Consider the following 13,606-nt stretch of genomic DNA (forward strand, 5'->3'; position numbering starts at 1 on the left):
GGATTGAACTCAGATCCTTGCGTTTGCCAGTCAAGCGCTTATCCTACTGAGCCATCTCCCCGGCCCCTAGAACAGCTCTTTGGTTGGAGAACAAAGGGCAAATTCAGGGCCAGAGAGAGAAGAGCTGAGAGTGGAGAAACTTAAAGTTGTCTTAGCCTAGACATGCAGTGCCCTGTAGTACTAGTGTTGGCGGTATTTAAAATGGGAAACTAACAGAACGCCCGTGATGTTTTATAGGGAATGAAAACATCTAGCAACGGGGTGCTGAAAATATAGTTTCCTATTTGTATGTACAGATTTTTAAACTTGTACTTATACTCTGTGAGTGCCGTCCTGCCTTTTTTATACCTGAGTTGTTTTTCTTTTGTTCTTTCAGTGCTGGGGCTGGAACCCAGAGCCCTGGCACGCTCGGCAAGCGCTCTGCCGCTCAGCTGCTGCCTCCTAGTCCTGCGGAAGATTCAAGTGACTGCGCTCAGACACAACTTACTCCTGGGCTCTTCACATCCTTCTTTGTTGAAATGTCTACTGCATTCTTACTGGTTTTTCTCTCTTCTGGCTATTTAAAAATCTAACTCCATTGTATTCACATTTTCCAATAGCTTTGGCTGTGATTATAACACTTTAAAAAAAATGTATTTAGGGGCCAGGGAGATGGCTCAGTAGAATAAGTGCTTCCCTGGCAAGCGCAAGGACCTGAGTTTAATCCCTAGTTCTGGGGGGAAAAAAAAGTCACCCCCCCAAAAAAAATGTATTTCATTCAAGTCTTACTACATGGATATGGATGACTCATAGTGATCCTTCCTGTTTTTCAGTTTACCAAGTGCTGGGATTACAGGTGAGTGCCACCACCCAGTGTTAATTGCTGGCTCAGCATGCCCCCAGGGCAGGGCCAGGCATGGCAGGCCTGGGATTGAACTCCTGGCCCCCGAGTCTGCCTAAGCAGGCACTTTAATCTGCTGAGCTATTTGGCCGGCCCTCTAAACTTCTTTTTTTTTTTTTCCTCTAAACTTCTTAACTGCCTTCACTGTGACTATGAAAGTGATACAGGGAAGAAATGATCTCAGGTGGACGACCTCCAGATGATGTAAGGGAAAGATGGTCTCCTACCTGAAAGGTACCTGTACAAGTTCGTGTTCTCTAAAATTGAAGAATAAATTTAAGGAACAAACGGAGGTAATCAGCAGGATAGATTTATTGGGCAAAAGAAGCTCCTGTCCGAGAGAGGGACAGGAGCCCCCCAGCGGGTTGTCCCTGGGAAGCTGTGTCTTCCAGGGACTTTTATAGAGGAAAGCCATGAAGTGAGGTGGGTAAAGGTGGCAGAGCACACTGAGATGGCGACTGGGGCTGGGCGTGGTGGCGTGTGCCTGTAATTCCAGCACTTTGGGAGGCTGAGAACAGGAGAATGACTATGAGTCTGATCGATCTACATAGTGAGACCCTAGAGACCCTGTCCTAAATACCAAAAAAAAAAAAAAAAAAAAAAAAAAAGAGGGGAACCAAAAAGCTAGAGGTTGACGTCTCTGATAACAGTAATACCAATGAAAAGACAAATGGAATGGGCAAAAAGAAAGGGGAACGTGGCCAGAAAGAAAGATGAGCAGCCTGCAAAAGTGGAGAAAGAGAAGAGAAAAAGAGAAAGCCCTGTAGCAATGTCTCATTGATCCAGGTGACCACCAGGACTCACAAATGGGCAACAGAGACAAAAGAAAGGGTGCATGTATGAGAAATAACTCAAGGTTAGGACAGATATATAGTTGCATTCTCTTAATGAATAGAGTGATTTGTTCTAATGGTGTTTGTATATAGGATATCATGTCTGCATCTTGTACAGCAATTAACCACTAGGAAGAATGTATGCAATGTGTTAATTATTGAAACTGTCCTACCAAAAAAAAAAAAAAAAAGAAACTGTCCTACCAATTTGGTTTGAAACTGTCTCATTGCTATTTGTCTCTCAATAAAATTATGGAAAAGAAATAATTCAAAAAAAATCCTGTAAAGCCAAGAAGAGCACAAGGAAGCTGGAAGCTGAAGCCTGTTCCTTGTATGACCCTGTGCATCACAAGGAACCTGTGAGGAAAAAGAGGACAATGAATCCAAAGTTGGGGAAGCCAAAGTGTGACAGTAAAGTAGAGGAGAAGAAGAATAAAAAGCAAAATACCTGCATGCAGAAGAAAAATACAAGAAAACTCTGAGATTGGCCAGATAGCTCAGCAGATTAAAACACCTGCAAGCAGGGACCAGGGAGTTAGCTCAGTAGAATATGCGTTTGTCTGGCAAACTCAAGGGCCTGAGTTCAATCCCTGGTTCTGCCAAAAGAAAAAACAAAAAAACACCTGCAAGCAGGTGTGGGGACCGGGGGTTTAATCCTGGGGCCTGCCATGCCAGCCCTACCCCAAGGGCACCCTGCGAGGGCAATTGAGACTGGGCGTGGTGGTGCGCACCTATAATTCCAGCTCTTGGTGTTGCAGGCAGCTGAGTTAAATAGAAATATTATAGGCCATCAGACAGGGCCAGGCCCTCAAGGAGACAAGATGGAAGACAAGGTGACCTTGCAACTTGGAAGGCACAGATACTCCCATATGGGCCAGACCTCAAAACAAAAGAGGAAACACAGCTACACACTTCCCTAGGGATGGGCATTGGGGATTGATATCCTACACAGGTATCAATCACCTTGAAGGAGCTCAGCTAAGTTGCTAACCCAACTCCCAACAGGTAGAGAGCCTGTCCCACAGTCATGCCTGCTTGCTATCTGACTTGCTTCCCATTTGATACTGGATTTAATCAATTTTATCTGAGCAATGGTGCTTGTCATCTCATTGGTTGACCATAGTTTTGTCCCACCTCATGCCCACCTAAGCAAGTTCCCATGTCTTCTCCACCACTTTAGATCCGCCCCACCACAAGGTTTTCCTCTATAAAAGTCCCTGGAAGAGACGGCTTCCCAGGGACCACCTACTTGGGCCCCCTCTCTTGGACAGGAGCTTTCTTTCCCCCAATAAATATATTCTGCTTATAACCTCCGTTTGTTCCTAAAATTCACTCTTTGCTTTTATTGATGATTTTTTTTTTTTTTTTTTTTTTGCGGAACCAGGGATTGAACTCAGGCCCTTGCGCTTGCCAGGGAAGCGCTTATTCCACTGACCCATCTCCCCGGCCATTCTTCACTTTTAGAGAACACGAATTTGTACCAGGTACTTTTAGGTTGGAAGATCATTTTTTTCTTTCTGTGTCATTTGGAGGTTCCCGGTATCATTTGGAGGCTGTCAACAGGCAGAGCACTATGAGTCTGACCTAGTAGTGAGACCCTGGAGACCCTGTAGATCCTTCCCTAAAAAAAAAATACAAAAAAAAAATAAAAGAAAAAGAAAAGAAAAAAGAAGAGGAAAGAGGAGGAGGAAAAGAAAGAGAAAGAGGAGCAGAAGAGCAGAAGAGCAGCTGCGGAGGCGGCTCAGTGGAATCGGTGCTTCCCTGGCGAGCGCAGGGGCCTGATTCAGTCTCATTCCGCCAAAAGAAGAAAACTCTGAAAAGAAAATCATGTTTAAAAGCTTTCCCTCGCCATCTCAGAAGAGGCCACTCAGAGGGCCGGGACCCTTCTCCCACGAGTCTCCTGTGTGCCGAGCCAGACCCTGAAAGTCTCCCCGAAGAGAGTAGACAGGAGAAGTCCTTACTGAAGTAGGCTTGCTGAGGGGTGAAGCTGTCAGCGTCCAAAGGGAAGCACAGGCATGCCACAGCTGCGCAGCAGCAGCAGCAGCACCACACCACCACACCACCACATAACCACACCACCACATAACCACACCACCACATAACCACACCACCACACCACCACACCACCACCACCACACTACCACCATCATCACCACACCACCACACCACCACATAACCACACCACCACACACCACACCACCACACCACCACACCACCACACCACACCACCACATAACCACACCACCACCCCACCACACCACCACCACCACCACACCGCCACCACCACCACACCACCACCACCACACCATCACACCACCACACCACCACCATCACACCACCACTGCCACCACCACCACACCACCACACCACCACCACCACCACACCACCACCACCACCACACCATCACACCACCACACCACCACTGCCATCACCACTGCCACCACCACAACACCACACCACCACCACCACCACCACCATCACCACCACACCACCACCACACCACACCTCCACACCACCACACCACCACCACCACCACAATACCACCACCACCACCATCACCACTGCCACCATCGCCAGAGGACAGGGAGGGGCCCAAGGACCAAAAATGGCTCTCTGAAGGGAAAAAAGAAAGAGGCAAGGGAAGAGTCCAGGGGACGAGCCACCATGCCCCGAGGCATCTACGTGCATTCTGCTTCTGTCCCAACCTGAGGAGGCCGGAGTGAGTGACATTGGGCAAGAAGCATCAGACTGGCTGTCAGCTCTCCTGTGGAGGGACTTCGCCATCAAGAGCGCAGCAGAGGGCTGGAAGGACAGCAGCTGAAGAGCCACCTTCCCCATTGCTCCTCTCTCCTCTTTGGCAGTGTCCCAAGCCGCAGTGTCTCCTTCCCCTCCTGTTAGCGCAACAGTAAATGAGTCTCAGAACCTGCCGAAGATGAAGGTGTCCACAGTCCCAATGGAAGGACTGAGTGGCATCAGCCCGAGGGTGACCATGATTTGGGATTGCCTGTGGCTCAGCTGGTCCCCAGAAAGGAAGGCAAGGGAACCCCTGGCTGTCCAGTCCAAGTGACTGAAAGACTTGGCAACTAAGCTTTGGACAAAATTACAGTCTTAATTTGCAAGAGGTTCCCCCCCCCCCCCAGGAACTGGGAATTGAACTCAGGCCCTTGCACTTGCCAGGCAAGAGCTTATTCTACTGAGCCATCTCCCCAGCCCCGAGATTTTTTTTTAAATTTGATTTTATTTATCTGTACCAGGAATTGCACTTAGGAAGTTGTGCTTGCCAGGCTGGCACTGTGCCACTGGACTATATGCCCGGCCCCTAGCTGTTACCTTTTATATTTATAGTAGTAGACCTCGTAAGATTGTTATAATTAGCACTGATGCTGTTGAGTGGCATTTTTCCCTCTTGGGACCTTCTGGGTGCCTCTTGATGTATACATCTTAGTAACTCCCAAACCAGCGGAGCTAGCCTGCTCCAACCTGCAGGAGCTGTGTCCCCCGTGGGGGGCAGCCAGGAGCTGTGCCGGCGCCCACCTCCCGGCTGGCTCTGCATGTGGGGCTCCTCTCGCATCTGTCATCTGTTTCACTTTAGTTTATCCTTAGTTCTTTGTAAAATTGGCTTAATAACAAAGTACTTGAATTTGCCTACTTTATATAAAGTTAGCACCTCAAGAATTCTCTACAGACAATAAAAAAATTCTCCCAACGATGTACATTGCATTGGTCCAGATTTTCTTCACTTTGATTTTTTATCAATATAATAATTGTAATAAACCAGCGATTCATTTTTATTTTGATGAATTAATGGCTTGAGATGTTGCACATTGTTGTGTTGCTTTTACTTAGACAGTTGTTTTTTCTAGCATTGGCATTTGCATGTGTTCATATAGGAGTGCTTATCTTGGCCTCTTTGGAGGGATGCCTTTAGCTGGCTTGGGAAGGGGCAGTTTGCACTCGTCTGCTGCATCTCTTTCGCAGATTAATAGTGTGCACAAGTTTGTGAGCAAATGAAACACGCAGGTCCAGTCCACTGATTTTGGTTTTCACACATCTATGCCAGAGTCTGTATTTCACTTTATTTATTTTGGTAGTGCCAGGGATCAAACTCAGGACCTTGCGCTTGCCAGGCAAGCACTTATTCCAATGAGCTATCTCCCGGCCCCCTATTTATTTTGAATGAATGTATTAAATTCACAACCCTGCATTGATTTTATAGTAAATAAACCCGTAAGTTGTGTTCTGAGCAGATTGGTATCTCAAGTGCCAATCCCCGGGTGTTCTTGGTCTGGGGCTTGCTTTGGGGTTCTGTTTGTTTCTCCTGCTCTGATAGCGTGATGCTAACGTATCTTTGTGCAGAGCCTCGCCGTCTGGATGGCCGGTGTCCATGGGGCTGCTCAGCTGAATGAAAAGCTGCGCTATCTGGGGGCCGGGGAGATGGCTCAGTGGAGTAAGCGCTTCCCTGGCAAGTGCAAGGACCTGAGTTCAATCCCCGGTTCTGGAAAAAAAAAAAAAGCTGCGCTATTTGGGGGCTTTATTTATTTTGAAAACTTTTCAAATATTTCCCTCAGGCTTTTTAAACAGTATTTATTATGTATTTATTTACTTTGGCAGAACTAGGGATTGAACTCAGGCCCTTACGCTTGCCAGGGAAGCTCTTATTCCACTGAGTCATCTTCCCGGCCATATCTGGGGACTTTAAATGTGGAACAAATGACATGTTACTCAGGGTTTTTTTTTTTCTTTTTAATATATTTAGGACAGGGTCTACAGGGTCTCACTATACAGATCAGACTTGTAGTGATTCTCCTTTTTCAGCTCCCAAGAGCTGGGATTACAGGCGTGCACCACCACGCCCAGTCTCAACTGCCATCTTAGTTCATTCCAGGGGCAGGGCCCGGCCCGACACACTGGGGATCCAACCCCGGCCGATGCGCTCTGCCTAAGCAGGTGCTTTAGTCTGCTGAGCTATCTGGCAGACCCTATTACTCAAGATTTCCTGGGTGTCACAAGGGAGAAATGAAAGCCATAGCTGTTAGCAGGAGACATCTGTAGTCCCCCATCCAAGTACTAACCAGCCCGACCCTGCTTAGCTTGAGATCAGACAAGATGGGCTGTGTTCAGGGTGGTGTGGCTGTGGACAAGGACGCATCTGTAGGAGAGCCGGTGAGCGCTGTGCAAGCCAGCTGCAACTTCCTCGGCGCGCGATGAACAAGGCTGGTGAACTTAAACGCTATCCAGGATTCCCAAGCATTCTTGTTCTGGGGTCTCCACACAGGAAGGGGTGTTCTGGGTGCCCGTGACAGCCTCTTTCTGCCTGCAAAGGCTGGCGCGATTTGCAGCAATCCTGGTGTCCTGAGGAGGGTGAGAGCTCTGGAGATTTTGTACATTCTCTGGCCAAAGTGTATGAAAGAATCCAAAGTAGGGTTTTTCTTATTGTTAGTTATTGTTTGCTGCAGTAAAATAAAGTATGATCTCTTTGGAAATCTTGAATCCTGACCTCTAGTGTTTTGAAATCATGCCTTCATTCTTTTACCTGGGGTGCGCTCTTTCTCTCTGAGACAGGATCTCTCTACGTGGTTCAGGCTGGTCTCAAACGCGAAACAGTCCTCCTGCCTCAGCCTACCAAGTGCTGGGATTACAGACGTGTGCCACCGTGCCTGGCTCTTTACCTAGGGGTTGCTTTGAGGCAGGTTTCAGATTTTGGCAGTGCAATATGAAAAGGTTAGGACGAGCAATGGGCATAACCATTAAAAATCCAAGAGTTAAGTTTCAGTTCAAAGGTGTTTGAATGTGGAACGGATGGGGAGGCCAAGGGGAAAGGAGCAGGCCATCCTCCCGGCACACGAGGAGGACGTCGTGTGAGGATGTGGTGTGCTTTGTGTGCACGAGTGGGGGTTTGTCATTGCTGAGTTTGAGGTTCTGACAGCCATTGTCAGCGGATCGAGGTGCAAATACTTATAAAGCTAGCTGAATCTTTCTAATGACTACTTTTGATGTTTATGGACACATTTTACCTAACCTTTTACACTAGACTGGACAAGATTGATCTGAACACAAGGTTGGACACTGGGGTCAGTTTGTGGAAGAGGTCTTTGTATTCTTTCATAGTACAAAGAACATTGCTTTGTTGTCAACTAAACTAATTCCTACTCTAGTCTTCAAGACTAGCACTACTGAAGAAAAAAAGACTAGCACTATGCTAAACTATGAAGAAAATTAAACCTGTTATTAATCTGGGTGTGGTGACACATGCCTGGAATCCCAGCACTCAGGAGGCTGAGGCAGGATTACTGTGAGAAGCCAGACTAGGCTACACAGTGAGCTCAAAGCCAGCCTGAGCTATAAAGCAAGACCCTGACTCAAAAACAAAACAAAGGGCCAGCGAGACAGCTCAGCAGTCTAAGCACCTGCTTGCTAAGCACAAGGACCCAGGTTTGCTCCCCAGCACCACAAACTGCGCCAGCCCTGCCCTGGGTGCAGAGACAGCCATTGAGACCAGCTGTAGGGGCACACGCCTGTAATCCCAGTGCCGGGGAGGCTGAAAACAGGAGGATCATTGAGTACAAGCTGCATCGTCAGACCCTGTACCAAATACATAAAAAAAAAACCAAAACCTTACTAAATTGCTCTGTAAAAATGTTATAGAAATTGATTTATATTTGAACCTTTTCTCCTGGAAAACAAGGGCTTGTCAGGCCTATTGGTCTAATTGGAGTCCTTCCACTTAGAAAATGTCTCCACGGAAATCTTTGGGTATTTTTTTATTTTCTAGGTCCCCCTCCTCCAGTAGAATTTAAGCTATAATTCTCCCTTTTGATAGGAATAAAATGTTGACATGCAATTTATTTTTTTGTCTTTTTGAGACAAGGTCTCACTATGTAGCTCAGTCTGGCCTTGAATTCACTATGCAGCCCAGGCTGGCCTTGAAATCACCAGCGGAAGGGAGGACTGCACTGGCTTGTGGTGAGCGCTGAGACTGGACAGAGAAAGCAACTGACTGGGAGACATCATTGAGGGGCCAACTGAACTCAGAACTCAGAACAACTGTGGGGTCTGTCTAGTGGCTCCCAGCTTTCAGCCCCACAGCCGGCAGATGGAACAGGTCTGGTTCCAGCCTCACAGCCAGAAACCAGCCCGAATTTCAGGGAAATAAAGGTGCAGTCTCATGATACCATCCAGCACCCTCCACAGGGTACCTCATAGAGCAACTCTGGCGTGCTGTGATAAATGAACACAGATCTGCACTGTCTCCACACACTGTCTACCAGCAACAGCAGACAAACCTAGAAGTGGACATTTTTTTCTTAGTTGTTTAATCGTGTGTGAACGTAGTTTTTTATGGTTGTCATTCTTTTTTTTCCTTCTCTTTCCTGCCTGTATTCGCCAGTTTCCCAAAGTTTGTGTGATCTTCCTCTGTCCTCCACCCTTGCTTTTAATTTCGTTCTCTATTTTCTTTCTGTAACCCTTTAAAATCTCCCCGAGGATTAAATCATCATTTTGAGGGCTTGTTTACTATGTACAATTTTCTGGCTTACTGCAACACACAGCTCCTGTATTCCTTGGCAAAGGGCCCCGGGCTCCCATTCCCCTTAGCCCATGTCAGGGTGCGGGGCTCAGGCAGCCCCTCATGCTGCACACGGCACGTGTACTTCTGCTCCTCTCCAGGAGGCACCACCACAGCCACCCACTTCTGGAAGGTTCCACTCCCATCGGGCCTGGTCTCTACCAGCTCCATGTCCTGGGTCAGGTCCTGCCCATCCCTCTGCCAGCTCAGGGTGATCTCCTCAGGGTAGAAGCCCAGGGCCCAGCACCTCAGGGTGATCTTACTGGAGGTGGGATCACTGGTCATGTGGGTTTTTTTTTGCGGGGGTGGGGGGGAGGATCTGAGGGAAAGGGCCAGAGAAAATTTAGGGAGCCTGGCTTCCTCCTATGCACCGTTTGTGCAGGAGTAATGTATACCTGTGAACTGAGCAGGTCAGTTGGGAGGAAGGCGCACAAAATCCATCCATGAGCCTGCAGGCAGGGGTACCCGCTAGGATCTATTCCTGCACAGGGCCAGGGAAAAGTGCCATGGCCAAGGTAAGAAGTTCTGTATCTGGAAAAAAAAAGGCAGCTTCTGGACTTGACCAAGAGCCAGGTTCCTAAAAGGCCATGGGTGTGGGGCAGGAGGTCAGGGTTTGAGAACCACCTCCTCTGCACTGCTTGGTTTCAGGCTGTGGTCAGTGAGAACTGCTGTCCAGCAACTCTGAGGCCGGTCTGCTGATCACTGTGCCTGCCACGCTGCAGCACAGCCCTGCTTCTCTGTGACGTAAGCAGCACCGCTGAGCGCACAGACCGCAGCCAGAGGAATATCAGTCAGGTCCCAATTCACAGCCTGTGACAGCAGGGTGGCACCTGCTCAGTCCCATTTACACTGCAGTGCCCCTCCCACCTACAGCAGACTGCAACCTCACAGAGGTGCTTAGTTACAGCTTGGATTGACAGATAACCTCAAACAAAACCAGAACACAGTGGGTTCATCCGGTTGAGGGATCCAGTGATCCCAGGTCACTCGGCAGCCTTGCTCTGCCGTGGGTGCCGCAGGTCCCTTGGGCAGGTCCGCCCGATCTGCTCCGGATGTGAATGGTGTGTCGCTTGTGCACGGCACTACGCCTGGTGCCTGTGCTACTCCTCACACACCATGCATGTCCACTCAGGAGGCTCTGCTGGATACCGCAGTCTAAGCTCTTTGCAGTGGGAGCCCAGGGAGGGGGTGCCGGGACCTGCTCGACACTTTGTCCAGAGCAGGGCAGACCACCCATTTCCAGGCTGAGGCAGGGTGGAGAAAGGCCAAGACTTAGGGGTGCAGGGAAGAACAGCATAGGGGAGATGGCAGACTGAAGCTTATTCTCAATTGCTTGCCTACCATTTACTGGAGACTCCTTTAACTGATTAGCTTTGACAAAAGTTGAGTTAGCCATGCTGTGTGGATCTACTTCTGGACTTACTCAGTTGCTCTATGTAGCACTGTCCAACCCTGTCTGCTACCACCGTTGTAGGCCGTGAGTTCAAATCTTTCTATTCCTGTAATTATTTTGGCTATACATATATGACTCTCAGAATCATCCTGAAAAGGGTTAGGATGTTTACTGGTATTGCACTGCCTCTGTATGGGGCAAACATACCTTAGTATTTTGTCTTCTAATTCATGAACATGACATGCTTCTCCAACTCCAGTGATAGCTCAGTTGTCAAATGCGATTCTCAATTTGTGTTTAAATATTGAAAAGTTCAAGAACTGAACATGTTCACGGAAACCAAATAATTGGTTCCGAGGCCCCAAAATTACACATATGTATTCATTTTTCCAGGATTTCAGCAAATTTAATGATATCTTTCCTTATTATGATCTTCAGTTTTCCTTAGTTTGACTGCCGGTATCACTGACTATCTCTGGAGCCAGGGTACATACAATATTTCATGATACAGTGTAAAAGAAAAAAAAAAACAATGAATATCTGAACACACTAAGATGAGCAGTCCACGTTGCCTGTGTGATGGTGGCACTCACACTGATTTGTCACTCGTGTCTGAAGGAGGCAGGGCCAGCCAAACAGCTCAGCGGATTAAAGCACCTACAAGCAGCTGCAGGGGCCTGCTGTGCCAGCCCTGCCTTCAGGGCAGGCTGAGATGGCAATTGAGACTGGGTGTGGCGGCACACCTATAATCCTAGCTCTTGAGAGGCTGTAAGTAGGTGGATCACTGCGAGTCCGATCTAGTAGTGAGACCCTGAACACCTTGTAGACCCTTCCCTTAAAAAAATAAAAGTGAGGCAAATTGCATGTCTGTCAGCCAGACATCTTTCAAATCAGATTTTCAGTTCGACTGTTACACAAAATGAGTAACACTGAGTAGATGTTTTTGACCTTTTCTGTTATAAAGTGGAAAATTCGAGCTTGGAGCTGCTTGTCAACCAAAGTATCGCTGTATTTGGATTTCAGAGAAGTATTTCCTGTTAACATATAGACATTTCATTATCTTGTGAGACTTACTCCCAAGTATTTTGTATCACCTTTGTAAATTTTTTTTTTTAAATTTTATTTATTATTTGTGTGTGTGTGTGTGTGTGTAGCTCAGCCCACCAGGGGGAGGGGCTGGCTGGCATGTGGTGCTGGGGGATTGAACCAAGGTCCCTGTGCTTCGCTTCAGCTTGTTCTAAGTTAGGTGCTTTAGACCACTGAGCCATCTCACCAGCCCCCTCACCTTTGTAAATAGCACTGATTTTAATATAAATTTCCAATTCCATATAGAACAATTTTTAATCTAAAATACAACTGATTTTTGTACATTTATTTTGTATCCTGCATTCTGAACTTAATAATCACAGAAGCTTTTAAAAATATATGCCATATGAGTACCCACACAGATTACAATTTCAGTAAATGAACAGCTTTACTCATTCCTCTCCAATCAGGATGCCTTTCAATATTTTTTCTTGCTTGACTGCATCTCCTAGATGGGCATTCTCATGCCTCCCCACCTGCCTGCTCCCTTAAACACAGAGGTAGTAGGATCAGCTGCCCTGCAGCCCACAATCTCCACTCCCCAAACAGGATGCCCTCAGGCTCAAGAACTTGCAGAACACTCTGGAGCTCAAGTCCCAAACACAGGGCTGCACCGAGAAAGAAAGTGACTGGCACTGGAGCTGCGGCCCTGGTTTTGGGAGCTGCTTAGGGGCGTTTCCTGGTCTCTCTACAGAATTTGGGGTCTTCCTGCACAGTGGGCAGTGCTAAGGAAAAACGAGATGTTAGACAGTGATACAGAAACAGAGCAAGGTGGAATTAAGTGGGAAAATACCCAGAGAACAGCATCAAGCAAAGTGAAACAGTTAAATTTTATTTAACTGGAAGATGAGTTGAATTCATTGCTGGTAACTGGAACCTGAGGCTGGACTTTTTCCTTAGGAAGGTGGGTGGGAATGAGGTGAGCTGTGTTTGGCAGAGGCTGTGGTTTGGAATCTGGTTAGAGGAGCAGAATTAGAGGAGGGGAATTGGTTTTCTAAGGCTGTGGCACCCCTTATAACAACTACAGCCTGCCTATATGTCTTCATCTCTGTGTCCCCCATCATCTCTATCCCCTGGGGTAGCCTCCATGTTTGTCCCCCACCTCTCACCTGCTTGGTTCCCCAGCTGGGCCTCAGGCCGGTCCCCCCAGAGCAGATGCTTGGGATCGTTGAGGAACCGTTGGCTACGCTGGCATGTTAGGCAGGTCTGCACTGTCCAGCGCTGTCCCCGGCGGCCTTAGGTGAAAGTGCAAAAAAGAGAGTGCTTGAAGCTTATGAGAATAAAAGAAAAGGTGTTCCGCACAAGGCTCTATCCCGTGCATTATAGAATCCTCTGGCAATCCTACCTAGGGTAGAATTCCTCTGCTTGCTTTTTATCATGAACCTCACCAGCACTGGCATGAGAAACTCATCATCCCACTTCCTTGACTAAAGTTTTTCTCCCCAACTTTGTTTTCTTAAAGTCTGTCCTATTGGCTGTATTTCATTAAGAATGATGACTCTAGCACTTGACACATGTAGAAGGTACTGGTCGCCTGAATGAAGGAATCAGTGGCACTGGGGACAGGGCGGCGCCCTATGTCACACTACACCTCTTAGTGCCAGTCAGATGTTTCTTACAGCAGCATCTTTTTCCTATCGCTCAGGTAGGGAACAAAGCAAGCCATGCCCCAGGCCGTGCGTGCCGGGAAAAGCCTGCCAGACGAGCCAGCACCTCCAGCACCCTTCCTGGCGCCTCCTCCAGCAGCCGTCCCAACGGCGCCTCCTCCAGCACCCTTCCCAGCGGCGCCTCCTCCAGCATCCTTCCGGGCGCCTCCTCCAGCACCCGTCCGAGCGGCGCCTCCTTCAGCA

General features: G+C 47.9%; 1 protein-coding gene across 2 annotated transcripts in view; it reads right to left on the bottom strand.

Moving 5' to 3' along the window:
• Positions 1 to 45: 45 nt before the first annotated feature.
• Rpp21 (ribonuclease P/MRP subunit p21) overlaps positions 46 to 13,606 on the bottom strand; it is a 15,753-nt gene continuing 2,192 nt past the window's right edge. Inside the window, exons 4-6 of one of the 2 annotated variants that reach the window (XM_023722062.1) lie at positions 12,866 to 12,991; positions 12,581 to 12,696; positions 46 to 67 (exon numbers count right to left, since the gene is read on the bottom strand). In XM_023722062.1, the coding sequence (XP_023577830.1) occupies positions 12,653 to 12,696; positions 12,866 to 12,991 (170 nt within the window). In that variant the 3' untranslated portion in view covers positions 46 to 67; positions 12,581 to 12,652. Of the gene's footprint in view, positions 68 to 12,567; positions 12,711 to 12,865; positions 12,992 to 13,606 lie in introns of those variants that run through there. The other variant, XM_004624350.3, reaches the window with a different exon arrangement.

This window comes from Octodon degus, unplaced genomic scaffold (assembly GCF_000260255.1).
Source record: "Octodon degus isolate 3935 unplaced genomic scaffold, OctDeg1.0 scaffold00005, whole genome shotgun sequence".
Lineage (NCBI taxonomy): Eukaryota > Metazoa > Chordata > Mammalia > Rodentia > Octodontidae > Octodon > Octodon degus.